The 21419-nt window shown below is 38.1% G+C and overlaps 1 protein-coding gene across 1 annotated transcript in view; it reads right to left on the bottom strand.

Annotated features, from left to right (window-relative positions):
• The window catches only part of cntn5 (contactin 5), a gene marked incomplete at its 3' end in the record, with an annotated part of 73572 nt that extends 57269 nt beyond the window's left edge, over positions 1-16303 (bottom strand). The window contains exons 1-2 of the mRNA XM_079245827.1: positions 16234-16303; positions 3736-3945 (exon numbers count right to left, since the gene is read on the bottom strand). Of these exons, the coding sequence (XP_079101953.1) occupies positions 3736-3945; positions 16234-16288 (265 nt within the window). The 5' untranslated portion in view covers positions 16289-16303. The remainder of the gene's footprint in view (positions 1-3735; positions 3946-16233) is intronic.
• Between the last annotated feature and the right edge of the window lie 5116 nt (positions 16304-21419).

The following is a 21419-nucleotide window of genomic DNA, read 5'->3' on the forward strand; positions in this document are numbered from 1 at the left end:
TTTTTCTTCATCATCCACTTTTGTTAATTAAAACTGAGCTCTATCTCTTAATTGAAATATTATATATACATTACATAATAATAATAAAAATAAAAATAAAGTATCTCACTGATAATTTAGACAATTTAATTCTGGACAATTTTTGGTTACTTAACTACAAGCAATTACATGCTACAAGCATGTTTAAACAGTTAAAGAAAAAAACCTAAAAACTGACCTTAAAAATTATTGTTTCCATTTTATCTCTGTACTTTTCAAAATACCTACTACAAATGTGATATGTTGAACAAGTAACATCCTGTACAGAAGTCCATCTCTTTTAACATAAATACCTGCACCACCGCAACGATAAGGACTTTTTCCATGCGCCTTTAAAGGCATCACTTATTCCAAATAAATGTGGCAAACAGCAAGTAGATAACCCTTTAAGAAAATTAAAACATGACATTTTAATGATGTGATTACATGCATACACATAGCAACACCTAAAAGACATTTTTCCAGATCACTGAACTTTGATTTTTTTACATGCCCCTTTAACCCATTAACAGTAACCAGGAAGAAGCCCTACCATCTAAAAGATCATTTATTAAAGTTAGTTACTGTCAAAGTTCCTTTGACACTTAGCCAGAGGATGTTACACGCTGTAAGAGTTAAAATCTGGGTCCACATATAGTTTCATACACTTAAATTCACTAACATGGTTCAGCATGTACAGGTATGACTTTGTCTGACTACACCATGTGTTGAAGTCAGGTGCTCCTGCTGAATTAATCTTTTCAGAAATCTGCACTCTCTCAGGCACAAATGTACCCTTACACCAATCTGTTTGTTGCTACAGTGTTTCCACTCTGACAGTTAGGCTACTATTGCAAATCACACTTGTTTCTCCAGAGTACCATGCTCTTTGGAGCCTTCTGAAGTGATGCATCGAGCAGATTGAAGATGGTATATTACTATTGAGAGTCTTGGTACAAAAGAGAGCTGAATTCTTGAAGTTTTGTGCTTTTGAAATGAATTGTTTCTCTGTATTATGATGAATGCATAAAAATGCAAAGCCCAGCAAGCAGATGCACTTTCTATCAGGCTAAATTTGATTTTTGAGGCATAATTACACATTTTGATTTGGCTTTGCATTTGATCTGGTGCACTTGCAGATCCTTAGAAAGGATACTGTGCTAAGATGAGAGCCATGGCTTCTCTCTCTTAGGGTGTCAGTAATTGCCCAAACTCTGTCCTACAGGGAAATAAAGAGCTTTTGATGCAATATCTTAATCACTGGAGAAATATAAATCAATATTAAGTTGCAAAGCTCTCTGTAGAAAAGAGACAAGGGTTGCGGATCACACAGCAGGTAAAAATTGAATGGTTAAAATAGTCTTCCTTCCATACTATGTTAGCTCAGTCCTTTAAAACACGCTGAAGGAAATTTTAAAAATGAAATGAGTGCATTTATATTTCTCCTGAGAATTCATATCCTGTAGGAAGTTAGGCTTTAACAGCAGGTATGACTCAGGTGGTAGAATAATACACAACTAATACAACTCTTCCATGTGTTTGAGTTTCTTTGGACATAAAACTGAACCCTATTTCTCCTCTAGTGTGCGTATCTTTGTGGAAGTTCCTGAGAAAAAAATAATAGTGTAAAGCTATCACAAGAAGTGTTGTATGAGTGAGAAATGCAATTTAAAAGTACTTTGTAGAGCCTCGATGAGGTCAAAAAGTGCTACATGAATGCAGACAATTAAAGCAGACAGACTTTCTTCAGAGAAATGGAGCAAATGGACGAATTTAAAGGCTTGCATATGGAGAGAAAATACAAACATAATGGACAGAAGAGATGTAGAAATCCAGAAGTGAAGCTGGATGATATCAAACTCAAGCTTTAGAAGACGAATGATTTCTGTTGATGTGTCTGGACAACAACTTCACTTGTTAGTATAAGCAAAGAATGGCAGTATGAGTCAATCAATGTGATTAACTGTATATTTGCAAACTGAACTTAAACCTAATTTGAACTTTTGAAATACTGAGCGCTTCAGATAAAAGCTTTTTATAATGAAATGCAAACTTTTTCCTTGTGGAGAGTTGTATGATCTTCTGGATCTGATGAAAATCAGAACATAATTATTATGGTGCACAGCCAAAAGAAAAGGTTTAAAATAATATGCAAAGCTAAATGTTGGTTTAATTAACTTAAAAGCATTTCAGATCCAATTTAACATGATGAGAAGATTAAGTGTTTCACCACTGAAGACCATCTTTATCCATTTCCAAGTCAATTTTGGGATCCTTTAAATAACAAAATATGAAAGTAAAAGGTTTCCGTCCCTGAGGAGAAGTGGTTTATGAGCATCTGTGTGAATACTGAAAACACACACACACACACACACACACACACACACGAGTCTACAGGTTGTTCAGATCGCTCAGACTCAAGTGCCATGGCCAGGTGTCAGTCACAGAGCCACAAAAGCGTTACTTCTTTTAAGGTACCAAAAGGTGCACTGCTTCTTGGCATCCATTTCATCCACTGACCATCAATCCTGTACAGTGGTATAATGGGCTTGTCACCACTGACAATAGAGAGGCATTACCCTTACCTTGGCTGGAGGGGGTATGTCATTTCACAGCTACATAGAGAGAAAAAAAATCATGGAGAGAAAAAAAAACAAACAAAATGACAGGCAGACTGGATAATGAGGAGAACAAGGATTTTAAAACAAATTAGAGAAAATTTCAGCTGGTATTTCAATTTTCTTTCTGTTTTTATTGTAACTGATCATGTCTGCCAATTAAGCAGCTCCTCCACATTTTACATTATTAAGCTCTTCAGATGCAAACAGCATGGATGTGATTAATCAGATATTGAAGCATGGATGTCTCATTACCCCCTCCAGAAAATTCATTCTTTAAATCAGGACAGAAAGTGACACACAGGAAATGTATGATGTGTTTCCATGCTGCATGTGGGATATTAAATCTTCCCTTTTGACAAAGATATCTATTATATTTGCACCTTCTATACTGACAGAAACAGAACGAGTGCTGGATATTGCCATGATCCCACTTCAATTTCACAAAGGGTACGACCCCGGTTGCTGCAGACCATACACTGCGATAATGGATGGGTAACATTCATTTTAAGAGCAAATCTAAACAGACAGGACTGCACACAAAATGTGAAAGTAAAGGGCAGAGTGCTGAGAGAGCACAGCACATTCACACCAGTCATATCTGGTCCAGTTAAACTTTGGAGGGTCCACCTGTTTGGATTCAGCTTTAGCAAACAAGACCATTGTTTTCTGAACTCCTGAAACTTTTTGCACTAAGCCGATTGGAACATTCAGGTTTCAGTCTTGCACCATGTGACCACATGGTCAGAATTTAATTTTTGTCTAAAAGCAGGACACACTATTTTGAGTTCAAGAAGATTCTGACATTTGAGCAGATAATTTGTTGCTCATAATCACAATGAACAGTTGTGTTTTTCGTTTCCTTTTAATCTTCTTTTCTTAACATGGAAATAATATTGCACTAGTGTATCCTTGGTGAAAGCTGCAGATGAAATGTACACAGGACGACAAGATAGCCACATTACAGACCTGCTTTCTCTATATTCTTTTTGTATACAATTAAGATTGTGTCCAAGTCTTAAAGTGCACAAACAACTTTTCCACTTTGGTTCAGACAACAGCAAACAAAGCATGCACTCAACCACAACATTAATTTTACCTTCACTCCTGTAGTCCTCCTGAGAGCTGAGCAGACTGGGGGCTGACAGGGGGTGGCTGGAGAAAGCAGGCCAGTCAGGAGTCCCCAGTCCTCCACTGGGATGTTGCCGAGATCTGGCGTGCGAGTTGAGCACTGATGAGGAGCTGTCTTGCTTCATCCGTAATACTGCTGCGTATGACATCGGCCGTGCTGCAACAGCAGTTGCAAAGTCTAGAAAATCACACAAAAAACCCCCAAAAAAACGGCTCAGGCATTCATAGTCAACAATCTAAAGTGACACTAAATTTAATTAACACAGATAAAAACAATGCAAATGCAAGTTTATTTAAATACAGTGCGCACTCTACTACAGAGAACAGTACAGTCTTCTGTGTGCCACAAAGCTGATTAATGCAGGTTTCTATTCTCTGACAAAAGAAAAAAAAAAACAAATTAGTGTTAAAAGACAAGCTCGGGAACCAAACAAAAAAGTAGAGACAGCTCAGTAAAAAGGGGGTCACATTTCAGACACACCTCTAAAGGAAATGAGCAAAAAAAAAAACCCCAAAAAAACCATCCAGGGTCTTATGAATACACAAGGACAGAGAAAAACACAAGACAAAGACTTTGCAGTCTAGACTCATGCCTGTCTAAATATGAAGTGACTTAACATATTTTTTTTTTCCAAAAATCAATAACTAAAAGTCAAATAACTAAAAAACAAAACTAAATAGTTAAAATTGTTGTGAAATGTTTTCTTGTCCAAGAACAATGCTGGGAGTTTTGTCTGTAGCACGCACACAGCTCGTCTTTATCTGCATCACCAGCCATTCGCTGTTCAGTCTGAAGCTCATATATGCCTGAAAATATCCAGTTCCTGAAACAAACCACAGATACACTCAGTCTGTCATCAAAGTCTCAAATTGAATAAAGAGATAAATTTAACAACAGAGGAGAACTGCTTCCTTCTGAGTCCAGGAAGGTTCGGAACATCATCGTGTCTAAAAAAGCAAACTGTCACTCACCGTCCCTCTACATTCCCAGTACATGTTCTTCAGGAATACGAACTGCTTTATTAGTGTAGCAGGGCATCTGGTTGGACTTTTGTAATGCCTTATATATAACCAACTAAAATAAACACAATTTTCCCCCTGACAGCTGATAACACATCGTTCTGGAGGCAGCTGCAGATCACATCTGAAACATAGGGTAAAATGATCTGGAACCATTTCTATGCAGGTACAATGCTCAAACTGAAAAGGAAAAGTCTAATCAGAGTTCGGCAAAGGGGGTGGGAGAGTTTTGCAGCACATGATAAATTACTATAAGGGAACTGAATAAAACTGAGAAGTAATTATATGTCCTTGGAGACTTGTCATCTGCAAAAATACCACTATCTAAAAATGGAGTGTGGCAATTACTGTATAACATATTCTCTCCAGTACAGCAGGAAATGGAGCTCAGTTTGAAATTAAAAGTATTGCGAGTTTGAAAATTGAATCGCGAGGCAGTTGGTAGTTGGTTGTAGTCATGGTAGTCTATTCATCCATCATGTTGCGAATCAGCTCAGTTGGGTGGAAATCACTTTCCCTTGGCTTGTGCTCATAACAGTCACTGCTGGAAAGTGATCTTCCACAGGGAGAAAAATTAGTGCATTTGTTTCAGGTAGTAAAACAACATGGAAAACCTACCTACAATTTCCTTAACTCCCTCTACATAATGATCCCCTAGCAGTATAACTGGATGCTTATTTGTGATCCGTTTTATCCATTTATTCTATTATGTCATTTTCATGATGTAAAGCACTTAGTGCTGCTTTTTGTATGTAAAGTGCTTCATAAATAGTCTTTGTTTTGATTTGATTAGCACAATCGGATGCCTAATGTAAATTAAACCTCTTTAAAACCCTAATGTACAACTTAAAAAATAAAAAATTAAGTCAGTGGGGGGCTGCAAGGTGGCGCAGTGGTTAGCACTGTGGCCTCACAGCAAGAAGGTCACTGGTTCGATCCTTGGCTGGTTTGGTCAGTGGCCTTTCTGTGTGGAGTTTGCATGTTCTCCCCATGTATGCATGGGTTCTCTCCAGGTACTCCAGCTTCCTCCCGTCATCCAAAGACATGCATGATAGGTTAATTGGTCACTCTAAATTGCCCCTAGGAGTGAGTGTGAGCATGAGTGTGGTTGTTCATCTCTCTGTGTTCATCGCCCTGCAATGGACTGGCGAGCTGTCCAGGCTGTACCCTGCCTGTCGCCCAAAGCTGGCTGGGATAGGCTCCCCGCAACCCTGAATTGGAATAAGCGGTTCAGAAAATGAAAGGAAAGTCAGTGGGGCACTGTAGCCTCAAAATAATCGGAAATATGACAAAGATCAGCTTGTCACTAGCAAACTTTCTTCAATGTAGTTAATATCGTATGTGATATATAGATAAAAAGGTATGAGTAATAACACTTCTTCCACATTTCCATTTAATTGATTGATGTCATAATGTTTTCACTGATATACGTTTACACCTCGGCATTTTGCATATACACATAAATGCAGCTTCGCTCTGAGTGACAGCTGTGCTGTGACAGTTTCAGTGTGCTTGAGAAAAGCTGAGACTGACGACATGGAAGCAGTTTATTACACAGTAGGTTGATGCTGTTAAAAGATGACAGCTGCACGGTCTTCATTTAGCCAAGGTTCAAATCACTGTCTGAGTAAAAGGCTCACTTCACTCACAGAAAATGTAGTGAACATGCAAATTTCATGTCTCATCTTCAGCAGCTGACAGACTGCTGTTGTGTTATTAAATTGTTTTATGAATACATGCATTAAGTTTCACTTGAATAATAAAAGTGACTGTGATAAAAAAAAAAAAAAAAAAGGTTTATCAGTTACAAAGATGTATGTCTTAAAAGGAACTGTCAGATCTAGATAAAGCCAAGTAATTTGAAGACACAAACAAAGTATTGGATAAAGCAGAAATGTGCAAAAACAGTCCAGGATGCAAATCCTTTCAATACAAGTATGAACCAGACAATCTGCTCAATCAGACTAGACCAAAGTCATAAAGAATACCAGAGGAGTGCTTATCACAGAGTGAATGTGGGGTGCAGAATATAGTCATCTGTTCCAGCCGATAAAGGCTTTAAAATGAAATATCCAAATCGACCCATAGTGAACATTTATGGTGGCACCAATTACATTAATTTTGTTTTGTTTTGTTTTTATTTGTCTGCCATCAGGTTATCACAGTAAGAATAATGACATGTTCATTCATCTAATGAAAACAGAATGCTGTCTGCACTGAGGCTGATCAAATATGTGCTGATGTCAGTATTAGCAAGTGGCCTAGAGGAGCTCGGAAAATAAAGGCATGCTAATGTTTTCAAAAGACCAACAGAGGTAGTGCTTCTCATAAAAATGTCTCAACTCAAGCACAATTACCAAATTGCCCAAGCAATACTATTACATCCTTTCAAAAGTCATGGCTCTGGGTTTACACTCTTAAAATACATACAATACATAGTCTGACAGGATGTAATACTTTACAACTATAAATGTCGTTGGAGATGTTATACAGAAAGTGTAAATCCTTGCTAACTCACTCCTTTTTAATCATTCTCTCCCTTTGTTCATGCTACCATTTTACAAAATCTTCAAATTAAAGGTTTTCATGACTACATGGATTTTGCAAGAAAACAAGCACAGTGCTTTTGTCTAGTGTTTTAAAGTCAGAAAAGAATTGACAAACTGCGTAGTCAACTTTTATGAAGATTGTCTCAATGCTATACGTGTAGTATTTATGCAAAAATATTCAAATAAGTTGTGTGAAAAGAGAAAAGAATTGGATTCTGTTTCATGATGTTTTAAACACATTTGGTCTGAACTGTTTGTGTGTAATGTAAGATTATACTCTGCTAAAAAAAAAAATAAAGGGAAAACTAAAGTAACTGAATTAATTAAATATTTTTATTAAATACTTTGTTTGTTCCATAGTTGAATGTGCTGACAACAAAATCACAAAAATGATCAATGAAAATCAAATGTATCAACCCATGGAGGTCTGGTCTTGGAGTTATATACAAAGTGGAAAAACACACTACAGGCTGATCCAACTGTGATGTAATGTCCTTTAAACAAGTCAAAATGAGGCTCAGTAGTGTGTGTGGCCTCGTGCCTGTATGATCTCCCTACAATGCCTGGGTATGCTCCTGATGAGGCGGCAGATGTTCTCCTGAGGGAACATCCGCCGTGTTCCCTCAGGAGTGTGGCTAGAGTGTGTCAGGAACTGCTGACACACTCCAGCCACATGAGGTCAAGCATTGTCTTGCATTAGGAGGAACCCAGGGCCAACCGCACCAGCATATGGTCCCACAAGGGGTCTGAGGATCTCATCTCGGTACCTAATGGCAGTCAGGCTACCTCTGGTGAGCACATGGAGGGCTGTGTGGCCCTCCAAAGAAATGCCACCCCACACCATTACTGACCCACTGCCAAACTAAACCAGTCATGCTGGAGGATGTTGCAGGCAGCAGAACATTCTCCATGGTGTCTCCAGACTCTGTCACATGTGCTCAGTGTGAACCTGCTTTCATCTGTGAAGAGCACAGGGCGCCAATGGTGAATTTGCCAAACTTTTAGTTCTCTGGCAAATGCCAAACGTCCTGCACGGTGTTGGGCTGTAAGCACAACCCCCACCTGTGGACGTCGGGCCCTCATACCACCCTCATGGAGTCTCTTTCTGACTGTTTGAGCAGACACATGCACATTTGTGGCCTGCTGGAGCTCATTTTGCAGGGCTCTGGCAGTGCTCCTCCTGTTCCTCCTTGCACAAAGAAGGAGGTAGCGGTCCTGCTGCTGGGTTGTTGCCCTCCCATGGCCTCCTCCACATCTCCTGATGTACTGGCCTGTCTCCTGGTAGCGCCTCCATGCTCTGGACACTACGCTGACAGACACAGCAAACCTTCTTGCCACAGCTCACATTGATGTGCCATCCTGGATGACCTGCACTACCTGAACCACTTGTGTGGGTTGTAGACTCCGTCTCATGCTACCACTAGAGTGAAAACACCACCAGCATTCAAAAGTGACCAAAACATCAGCCAGAAAGCACCAGAACTGAGAAGTGGTCTGTGGTCACCACCTGCAGAACCACTCCTTTATTGGGTGTGTCTTGCCAATTGCCTATAATTTCCACCTGTTGTCTATTCCATTTGCACAACAGCATGTGAAATTTATGGTCAATCAGTGTTGCTTCCTAAGTGGACAGTTCCATTTCACAGAAGTGTGGTTGACTTGGAGCTACATTGTGTGTGTATAAATATATATCTCTCACATAAGTTCCTGTTTATTTTTTTCTCTGTTGACTTTTTTTTTTTTCATTTTCCCACTCAGCCTCTTAATATGTAGGATAGTTCAGGGTTTCAGTAAATATAGGCTTAAGATATCTTACATTACTAAAACTGAACACAAGCAAGCAATGCTCTCTAATGGCTGAGTTTAACCAAATAAAATAGTCACTGAAGATATTTGGGTGGCATCCTGATTTTAAGTTTATAATTTCCAGTACAGATGGGAACCATGCAGAGATTTATGTCGCAACTTTCTGCTGCTGCAGTTTGTGTCAAACTCTGCAATAAACTGGCATGCCTTAAGATTTGCTTCCACTTCTATCATTTTGGTCATGGTTGCAAAGGAGGTTCCAAAGATATTTTATCAATTAAAACATGTGCATTTTAGATTCTGTTGTCAAGTGAGGTTTATGAAGGCCTCCTATCATTTCCCAGTTCTGTGGTTAAATCCTAAAGACATACAGCATAGAAAAAAGAAAGTCTCTTTTGTTTGTTTGACTACTGAAGCTGATAGGCACCTTCTCTTGTCAGCTGTCACCTTCATCTGATAAAAGCAATGACCCTTACAGATCCCACTGATCCCTATCTTTTAGAGGGCGTAAAATCAGAAGCACTCATTGTTGCTGAAAGGGCTGCACCTGCTGTATGTCTGAGAGTTCCAGCACAATGCCATCGCTTATCGTCTCAGGTCTTAACACCACCTTTATGATAACATCAAAAAGGCAGCAAAAGCCATTTTATACTTGAATAGAGAACAAAAAGCCAAACGATCCCGTTACCTTGTCCTTATTATCATTCTTATGTTCAACTATTAGACTGTGTGTTGCGTTGATGGCCATTAAATTATGCAGTACTGTCTGACCAGCTGAGGTCACTCACATGGCATTCAAACAAGGGACTTAACATGCAAACAAATCACTGACAGGATGAAGGTGAGCTTAAAGGAGAATGACCATTTTCATAGCAACAGAAGTTCCATAGAAATGTGGAAAACTCCTCATTGCGCTGTCACAGGGCTGACTCTGCATAAAGGACGATTTGTGAGTCTTGTGAGGATTTGCCTGCAGCCTCTGGACTGTGATGTGAAAAATTAATTAGAATAACATACAGTAAGTAGGTGACGCGCTCATGGGGTCTCAAGTAGACGGACATGATTAGCCATAGCCTGTAAGATTAATGAAGACCTTCACAGGGAGATTATATTGACTGAAGCTGATTATGCTTGAGACCATTTATTCAGCAGAATATCATTACAGATAGAACAATCCATACATCATATGCAACCTCAGCTCACCTCCTATCACAGTGGACTGCTTACTAAAGTCTTATTCAGTCTTATTTTCCCCGTATTCTGGTTGTAATGTGAGGGTTGTATTAGTTGCTTCAACCTTGCCAGAGTAACAATGAAACCAAAGGTGTTTTATAATGCATGGTATTAAAGTGTCATGCCTTCTAATGGGAAGTGTGGGAGTCTTCGGCATACTCAGTTTTACTGCTGCTCATTTTCTTACTTATCGGGGATAGGCTACGACATAATCACACAGAATCAAAGGCAATATCCACATGTTTTATGTACCTAGAATATCAAATGAACAGCAACATTTTTACCTGGTTTTAGGCCACATGGCCTGAAAACATGTCGTTTTGCAATCTTTGTCACCCATATTGCAAACTTATCGCATCTATTCATGTAATCTGAAATGCGAAATCAAATATCCCTGGATGCTGATTAGAGCGTTGAGCACCAGCCACGCCGTCGGAGCCTGACTGCCAAGGCTTGAATGTTTTGCCCAACTTCACAGAAATCAACAATGACTTCTTTTTTCTGTTTCTCCAAACCAAGTTATGAGAATAAAAGAGATGATCACAAGTCAGGTTCCCCCTGCCAGCTGGAGGAAATCCACCAGTCCCTGATGGTAGGATCAAAAACACAATCCATATTTTGTGTATGAGGTACAGTTTATCTGCTCGTGCACAAGCAACCTTGGCCAGTGACGACTGCTTATTGCTGGCACTGACGCTGATATTTGGGTATGATAGAAGATTTGGAAATGCAAAACCTTTATGGCTTTGGAGGTGACTTTTTAAACCACAGCCAGCTCCATATCTGAGTGTTTATTTTTCAAGGTGTACAATCAAAGCAATATATTCATTGCATGGTCCAGCTGTGTGTAGTGCATGCAAATACTTATTCGTTTCCCCACACACAACCATTTTTCTGGTGTCTGACTCTTTTGCCCTTGGTGAAAATGACTTCATGCATTACTTATCCAGCGCTGCACTTCTATATTCCCTGCAACCCACTTGTAATATTTAGATACCTCAAAGTTGGCCAAGGAACAGCCGAATTACCATTCCACACTTAACACTCCAAGCAACATTTTATTTCAATCAGTGGATGACTGTGGGGGAGAAAAAAATGGTCCCAGACATCATGCCAGCCAAACCCACTTTTAAACATGAGCGAAAACTAATTGTGCAGACTTCTCTGCCTCCATGTGATTTCAATATCTATAGAATGAAAAAAAGGACTTAACAGAGGAGATAGGTAAAAAGAAAAAACACAAACAGAGGATATGCTATCTTCAAAGTGAGCAGTTTTAGAGTATTCAGAGTGAGCAGTAGGTCAATGATCCATTACATAAACCATTGTGTCAAAAGTATTTTAGGACAGCATCATATCAGTGAGAACAGCTGCTCTTAGTCCCTGCTGCTGATGATATTAAAAAACCCGTTTGAAGTGTGGCACTTTTACTGTAATGTGGAATACTTTGGATAACTGTAGTTCTAAATGCATACCCATTTCTCTGCACCGTTGTGAATAAAAATAAATAAGGAAAAAACACTGAAACACTGGTGGAAAAGTATCTGCATGAAATAATCATCTCCATAAAAAATGAAAAAAAAAACATCCAGCCATCCATCCATCCATCCATCCACAGTTCTGCTGAAGGCTGACTTGATTAAATCAAGTATTGATAATCAACATTGTCATTAATAGATAAATACTAGCATGAGTTAAACAATGCTTTAGTAGAACTTTCACTGTCAGCAAACCAAAAGTGGATGTATTGGAATATTTCCTTGGACACAAGAGGGATTGGGGCAAAAATCCAAAAACTGAAAAAAGCTGATTTTTATCTTTTTAATCAGTTTTTAAAAACTGATACATTAGTTTGAGAAACTCATAAGTTTATCAACTCTTGACATTAGACAAAGCAAGGATTGCATGGAATGTTGCTCCAATCAAAAGAAAATATGAGTATAGAAATATATGAAAAAGGATTTTGAATAAATTCTGAAATTAGGTAAACTATAAAGCTAATATAATTACAGAAGATTATATAGGTTGATAGAAAATAAACCATTTTAAATTTTCCTTGGAAACCAATTTTACTTTTTCCAAGTGATTTTTATTTTACATTGCCATATTTCTTAAATTCAGAGAACTGTCTTTAAAAAAAACAAAAACATTTATTTATTATTGATGCATTTATCTAACTAAAAATACTTGTGATGTAGTTCTACTAATTTCCAGCTGATTCTCAAATAAAGGTGAGTAACGTGGGACGTCAGACCCAGTCAGGCTGGTCCAGATCAGAAATACAACTGAAATTAAATAATAATGTTGTTTTAAAACAAATAAATATGGCTTGAGAAAACAAACATATGCTGATATTAACAAATGCAAATATTCCTTAAAAACATTTGGATTAAGTATTTCTTAAATCTCTAATACTTTGTACAATGATGTTCCATAAATACTGTAATTTATGACTTTATCTGAGTTTTCAATACTAACAAACTAAATGAACTTCTTATTTATAATAAATTCAAACATTTTGGTGCATTTATTATTATTCTCACCTTAAAACTGCACGGTTTAATAGACTTACATAGCCATCATGCTAACAGGCTGTATGGTACTTCTGCATGTTTTTCCATTTTGTTTCTGCTCCTGATAGAAGCGACAGAGATTGCAGCAGCCGTGACCATTCCTGTTGTATCTGACAGCTCACCACCAGTGCTCTTTTAGGTGTGTTGCAGGTGTCGTTTGGTGATTAGTGGCACAAGCCACACCTGTGATCCGCCACCTTTTTAGGAGCTTCACTGGGGTTTCGCCCAGGCTTGGGCCAGATGATCACCCGGGTTTTGGCTGACTCTGCATATTTTGGTTACACATACATTTCCATACATCCATGCTCAGCTTACACTGCTGATATCAACCTTTAGGTTTTCATTTTATTTTATCTTATCTTTTTTTTTTAGGATTTTGTTAGAAAATGTCTTTTTAAAGAATCCACTTTTTGTGCCTTCCTCCCCTTTTGGTGCAGCCGTTGAGCCCGGCTGTAACATATCAAAGCACAGAGACACTCACAATAGATGAGGCATTTCTGAGAGGTTTTCTAAGTAATATTGTTGGTCTCAAAAGCTTTCAATAATTCAATATATTTCTGTATGTCAATGCATTCTGCAGCTATTCTGTCTTGTACCTCGTATATGTAAATCATTTTTCAATCTCAATATATCAGGCTTAATATTATAACAATAGGAAAAGAAAAAATAATTTATATATGGGTTATCCATAAATAAACAAACAGATATAACGTTTTCTTGTTTGTTGTGGAGCAGCCCAGCATGTTAACAACCTGATATCATTACAATTTGTTTTCCCTTGAGGGATTGACTGTAATTTCACTTGATTGTACATTGATCTGCTTCAAGAACCACAAAGGACCAACAAATTGAATAGTCTGAAATGTAATTTACTAAAGAGTGTCAGTATCCTGCAAACTGAAGTGTCCTCTGGAGTTCATCAGAGGCAACAGGACCTATGATATTATAATCTGAGGTTAAATGTTGACCCAATGATTAAGCCTGATGCATCTCGGTGGAAGTGCCTTGAGCAGTCAGTGGCACTACAGAACAGTACAACATGGACGGAAATAGAATACTACTGTACAGTGTCAGGAAAGTTAATAAAGCAATTAGTTTAGTTTTTCAAGTTTCCATTTGTTTTATCTGAAAGGTTAATTGCTGCTAATAATATTTTTTAATATCTACCTCCTTTTTAGATCAATAGTAAAACATGAGAGCAACACTCAACGCTATGTTTTTGTGACATTTTCTGGGGGTAATAATAGATAAGTTCTTTATATTGCTTTCTAAAGTTTTTGTGATATGCTACTTCTAATGGAAAAAAGGTTTGATTATGAACCGCTACACAGCAGCAGCGATAAGCTGCGAGTTGATTTAGCTTAACCATATTTTCTCATACATTCCCACGCATCCATGAATCACTAACACAGTCCCTGGGGATGTGCTCATTACACTTTGAAGACAGTAGTTTAAATTGTTCATGATTAAATTACAACATCTCTCTGTGTACTTTTGCAAACCAATGTAAAGGCCTGCCGCTGGGCTCCACACTAAAATTATAAGAGGCTTGCTTAGCCAGCTTCCTCACTAATGGTAGCGCTGGCAGCTTTAGAGCCCAGACTTTGGCTTTTTGTGCACTTGGTGGAAGGTTAGAGTTTTATAATGACGATGGAAAAGACTATTTTGTTCTTGCATAACACACATCTTTCAGAAGGTGAAGAAACTATGTTTTCTTGTCTCTGTCTGCAAAGGTTGTGTGCTTATCTTTTAGCATTTGCACCCCTTGGAATGCTTATTTTCATTCTTTTTTTTCCTTTTTCTTTTAAAATGTGTGCTTTCTTCCATGGCTTTTTTTCTTTCCAGCATGTGTCAGCTATGTATCCATGTTGCTGAAGCTTAAGAGGCTGACTAGGAGGATAAAGGCTGACCCAAATAGAAATTTATCATAACTGACTCATTACTTTGTATGTCATTGTTATTGTGCGAGTATTCTTGTTATAAGTGCTGAGACTGCTCATAATCCAGCCCTACAGGAGACTGTAATGTTGGCTCCTTTGTTTGGCATTCACACTGGAGTCATAATTCCAGCAGTTATTTTAACTCTTTTGCTTCCCCTCTTGAATCAAAGATTTGTCCACCTAAACCAGTTTGTTATGTTGATGCTGGGTTACTGCCTTGTTTTTTTTGCATTGTAATCAGGTTTATTCAATGTAAGGAGCTTGTTTAAATAATAATAAAAAGAATATACACATCATAGTTACCTGATAACTAAATATGGATCAGTAGCAGTAGGAGGATGAGTACAGCAGTAAAAAAAAGAACAAAAAAAAAATTAGAGTTGACTCTGCTGTTTCTATTCCTGCAGGTTGCTCCTATGATTTATTCTTAAAAGTAAGTTTTAGCATTTTCTTAGATGCTATGAATAAATTAGCAAACCAAATATAAATGGACTTTTTTTTCCGTTGCATAACAACAAGTTGGCTTATGTAAAGTGTTGTTTCCCTGTCCTCTAAAAATAACTACAATTTACTCAAAGTCCTATAGTCCCTACAGACAGCAGCTAACAAGTTAACAAACAGTTGTTGCCATGTAATAGTATGGTTTAACAAGCAGACAAGTGAGGTCAGTGGTGTGTATTATCCTCCCATAAATGAAGGTTGAAAAGAGCCAAGGAGTGCATGAACCTTCCCCTGGTGGGCTGGAAGAACTGTTAAAAAGGGCAGAATCCATTAAATTGGCTAACACATGCTCTGGATTGACCAGCAGACACACTTGTGCTTAAAAATGTGCACTCACTGCTAGTAAACACTTCAAAACACCAGCAAATCGAGAAAACCGAGCTCTGAGATGCCGCTGTGTTGTCGTTTTGATTGCTGTTGGGTGACAAACGGCAGAAAATATGATGTTCAGGTATTTTGTCAGATGGAGTGAGTTCTATTTTCTTTTTCCTAATAAAGTGAAAAAGTAATTTCTCAAACAAAACCTGGCAGCCAATAAAACCAGCAGTAAAACTATGTTCGGAAAAACAGTAGTTGCACTCAGAAAAACCCGACTGGCAAAGCTCCTCTCAGGAATTCAAAACTCCAAGCTTAAAACAGGCAGATTTCCTCTTTCCAAATGTGACAAAACTTGTAATTCATTCATGCAAAGGAAAACTGAACAGAGTAAGTCTTCATCTGTCATGTAATCATGGTTGATTTTAACGAATGCCGTCCAGTTTCTTGTAATGCCAGCATTTATGAACATCATTCACTAGATTCATTTCCTGCTGTTATCTCTGGCGCAGCATTTTGATTTCCTTACCTGAAAGGCCACTGATGACGGACAGCAAGAGAAGTGGTTTCCACGGTGACGCCATACTTCTTGAAGAGGGTCCCTTCTGCAAGAATGTTAGCAGTTCGGCTTCTTCATTAAAGCTGTGCCTACCAACAGAGTGAGAAAAAAAAATGAGGTGAGAGGATGTTCTGTCATTTGTAATCTGCATCTGGAGGTACACTGAACCAGGTGTTAATCCAAATCACTGAACTGGCTCGCTTCTTTCATTATCACAAAGATGTCCACTCCAAAAGAGCTGGTCCACAGGGGAGCTACACATGAAACATCAGCTCCCACTTTACAGTTCCGTGTGAAATTACACAGCGAGTTACGCTGCTATCTCTTCCTGCATTTCCAACATGCTCCCTAATTATGTGCAGTCTACAGAGCTATTACATTCCCATTCCCTGCACGTCTTTTGTTGAGAAAAAATCAAACATGCTTCATGGAATCAAAGTATGGCTGGCACTCACATCACTAACAAGGCTATTGAAGTGGCACATGTATGCTTGAAATACACAGTGTGAATAGTCTGAGACTGGCAGCACTGTATCTTTGATTGCAGGGTGAGGGATGTTATGCCACTGCTGTGCATAAAGGACACTGAACAAATACTATATTTATCTTTTCCTTCACAGACAATATTCATTCAATTAAGCCTTTGTTTTCCTGAATTTTAATGCACCTCCCACATCGAATTTGGAAACTGGTTAAATATGTTTTTTTTGTTTTTTTTTTACCTACAAGAGAGGCTCCTTAGGAGGCTCTCTTATCCCCAAACACACCTTCATGCTCTCACAGTGAGAACAGCAAAAACCCCTCTCCTTGCTGACTTCACATATGCCGTCGATCATTGTCCCAACACAGGAATCCTGCAGCACGGAACGTTTATTTATTCATTTGACTTGTATGACAACTGGATTCTCTTGAGATTTGCAAAAACACAATCTCCGAGCTAAAATACGAAAGTTCATATTCTGTCAGCTTTGGATGGAATTCAGCTGTGACAAGAGTCAACAATGGGGCCTCCTGTTAGGGGATTGCATCCACCTGAAGCAAAACCATTTCAGTCTTTTCTTTTTCACCCTGAAAGAAGGAAGCAGATTCGGAGCTATGACAAACCCTGTGGCCTTCACCCAACCCTTAAAAAACACCTGCTGACTCTTATAATCCACTGAACACCAATTAGAAGCACAACTATGTCATTTATTTCACATTAGTTTTGCCATTAATTTGAGTTTTTCATCAAGCTTTGCTGGAGTTTTCAATACCACCATCATATGTACAGAACCAAACATTAAGGCTAAAACAAAGATTATAAAAAGATATAAATTTATTATTATGGATTCTTTCCATAACTCCATTTAGAAAACTATGCAGATGCTGCATTGCTGTTTATCTGGCTGATATTATAAAGGGAGTTGTGCTGACCTTGTTATTTCGCCTCAGCACCATTCATCTCTTTGAAAGAGAAGGGTTTCATTCCATTTATCTAAAAAAAAAAGGATGCATTCATTTGAGCCTTGTATTTATTTCTGTGCCTCCTCTCATTGACAGTACGTCTCATCTTCATCCAAGTTGTTAGTGCCATTTAGATCACAAATGCAGTGGCACAGCCAGCTCTAAGGGTTGATGGAAGAATGTCCAGAAAATGCAGAAGTCACTAACCATGCATAATTTATTCTTCTTTGTGTCGGCCTCATTTTCTAGCGCCTTGTAATTTAAAAAATAAAAGAAAAAAAAAGCAAAACACCTGTAGTTGCATGAGCGTGTTGAAAAAGGCTAAGAATTAAAACAAAAGGAGTCAATTTATGTCATTTCTATCTTATTATTTTCTTTTTTTTAATTTAACATGGTGTTTTATTTTCCAGTCAATTAACTCTTAATTTTGTGAGCGTGTTGTCATTTGGGTATTGTCTGCCTTTTCTCAAACTGGTCGAACAGCAGAGTGGGCAGGAACTGGACTGGAGGAATCGTGAACGTGACATATCAGTGTAAAATGATTTTGTGTTGAAACTCTCAGGGACATTTTTCCTTTTTATATTCCTGCTGTAATCCACCAGCAGCTTCTCGGTTGTATTAGCATGATTGGAGCATGTTTTGCATAAAGAACGCTGTGCTGTTTTACCTCTAGCACTATCCTGTCCATTCACACAGACCACTTTTTCAGATCGGGTCCAAGTACTTGGGCACTTGCAGACAATGAGTGCTGATAGAAAGACATAATAATCTAATATTTTTATCATTGACATTACAATCACCGTCAAAGTGCAATGACTTTGAAGAATGCACCCACTGTAGTCTGGCGGATATGTGATCCATGAAACTGCTCTGCTTGTAGTAACAGTCACTGGGGAGTAAAATTCACTTCAGTCAATTGCACAGTTAAGCTGATAAGAGTAAGTGGGATGTTTTCTTTTTTTTTTTTTTTAGAAACACAAGCACCTTTATTGAGACAGCTTCAGCTTTTGTCATGTGCTGATGGCTGGAACTGCCAAGAAATATTCTATCACCTGCTAACAACAAACAGGATCTAGTAGGTAAGAACCTCATGCAGGTTTGCTGCCCACAAGCTATCTCATGACGTTTTCCCTTTCTACCACAGTGTGGGCTGCAAAGATGTTTGTTCTCCGGCTGCTGGTTTAGAAAGCTGCTTCAGCTCCCCGCTGTGTTGGTTACACAAATGCCTTATCAAAATGTTTGAGCTGTTTATTCATGTTTTTTTCTTGTTAAAATTTAGCAGAGCTCTGGAAAACTTAGTTTGCTCCACTTCTGCTGTCATTGCATATTTTAATATATCTGCAAAATGCTGATTATGGAAATATAAAATGTTCTTAAAGTCCCATCAGTCTGTTTTGATGACTTTTATTTTCAGTATGTATGTGTAAAAATCATTCATTAAATTCAAAGTAAAAAATATCAAAATGGTCTTTATAATTAGATATATTTAGAAATGCATCTTTAATATTTGGATTAAATGTTGATTATACATTAAATATTTTTAGCCGGTACATATTTCTACAACTTAAATGGAAGTTTTCACCCCAACAAAGCAAACTTGATGAACAAACAGGGTCACAATAGAAATAAAAGTAAAGATATTACAGCACATTGTGTGTGTCTGGTGGGAGACTAGTTTAATTTAAGTCCTTTTAAGATGTTTTTAAATATAGTGAACTATCTGTGATAATTACAGTAATTACAGATAAAGTTACTAAACATGTTGGGAACATGCACTGACATGTGACTTACAGTAAGAAGAATGCCCATCTACCTGAGTTATTGTTGAGTTCTTGTCATTTTGAGAGAACTGGCTGTTTGTGAAGAATAAATCTGCCCAGACCGCATGAATTTCACCACATTTGCCAGCTAAGCCTTGCAGAATCTGTCTGGCATGCTGTTCCTGGACTCAGTTTTCAGTTTCCCGTCATCCTTTCACCTACAGCTTTACCAGAAAACATGGCAAGCTGTAATGGCTACATCAGGGTTTATTGCATCTATAGTCTTGTGATGGTTAATAAATCCATAAACATGGCGCTGCAAGCTTCATCTTCAATTTTCCATCCTTTTAATTAAGAAAGAAGATATCTTACAAGTTGCATGAACTGAAAACACGTTGCATGTTGTTTATTTGTCTACAAAACCAGCAGAGTAAATTTCTCTATTCTATAGTTCCCTGCAACTTTTCCAGCTGTGTGCTGGATGCCATAAGGGACTGCAGGTTGGATTCAGTCTGACAATTATTAATGAGGTAAAGCTGAGAGAACAACAAGGTCCACGCATGGCTCTTAATGTGATGCTTTACTTGGTCTCATTGCTTCATTTCCACACGATGTCTTACACATAAAACAAATGTAAGGGATATTTTATCCAGCAGCTAATATCTCCTGAGAAACATTCCCTCAGTAGCCATCTTCTCATTCAACGCATGCTTTCAGAAGAATAAAAGTAAAACTGTATTTCCTTTGTTTGTTTTCAGTTGACATATGTGGCAGTGTGACATTTTCAACTGTGTACATTTACATGTACTCTTGCAGGATCCAGCATGTGGACCATGTTTGTCAGAACTCTAATAATGTCTATTAATGGGGAAAGTTTCCCTCTTGTTGATAGATGGACTCTAGAAATACAGTAGAAATACAGTAGAAATACAGCATCTGGACACATGCTGGAAACATAACAACAGCTTTCCTTACCATTAAAATAAGTGGGCACTCTGCCGCCCCCAGTTCCAACCTCCACCCTCCCATTAAGGTCACGTTAATTTTATCCAGCCGTCACTAATTTGTTTTCTTTTTAAACTCTGACTAACTTTTCTAGATGACACGGGAATTAATGAAAACACTGGTGTGTGTGTGTGATGTCATATCTAAGCGCCTTTTGTCAGCTGAAATGAACTGTTTACCTGCTTTATTTGAGACCTGTCAGCTGTGGTGTCTGAGTGCAGTGTGACTCTGAGGCCGAGTTTATTTACTGGATGATCGTTTTAGCTGTGTTGGCTTATAACAACACATTTACCCCGATGTAACAAGCTCCGAATGTAGATTCATTCCTGCTCAGACTTTATTTATTTATTTATTTTTTTCTTCATTACATTTAGTTTGCTTCAACAACAAAAACTTGTATAATTTGTCTCTTTTACTGTTTATATTGACAACATATAAGTAACAAGAGGAAAACAGAAGCGATAATATAACAACAGCTTGCATCTGGCAGTATTAACACATCTACTCATTAGCAAACACTTTGATATAATCATACTAAATATGTAACATAAGTATAATCTCTGCTGTATTGACTTGCCTCTTAACACTTTATAGGCTTGTTTTCGACACGTAAGAGCACCTTTTTGTGTATCCCATACAAAGTATGTAACACATAACTAATAGCATCAATTAAACCAGAAAAAAGACCGGAAAGAAGAAAAAAAAACTTGGCGCATACTGTAGCTCATGCCATGCTGTGCTGCAGGAGTGCAGTCACAGTTCAAGACTTCACCGCCCACAAGAATATGTTCTCTTTCAGTTGCTTGAAAAGTTTAGTTTTACACCGACTGAGTGAACAACCCTGTTGCTACATGCTCTTCCCCACACCTTCCGAATCGAAGACAGAGTGCCTTTTTCTCTTGAAGTTACTCTGTTGGTTTTAGTTCTTGTTTGACTTTTGTTTCACAT

The sequence above is a fragment of the Telmatherina bonti genome (assembly GCF_933228915.1).
Source record: "Telmatherina bonti genome assembly, chromosome: 9".
NCBI lineage: Eukaryota > Metazoa > Chordata > Actinopteri > Atheriniformes > Telmatherinidae > Telmatherina > Telmatherina bonti.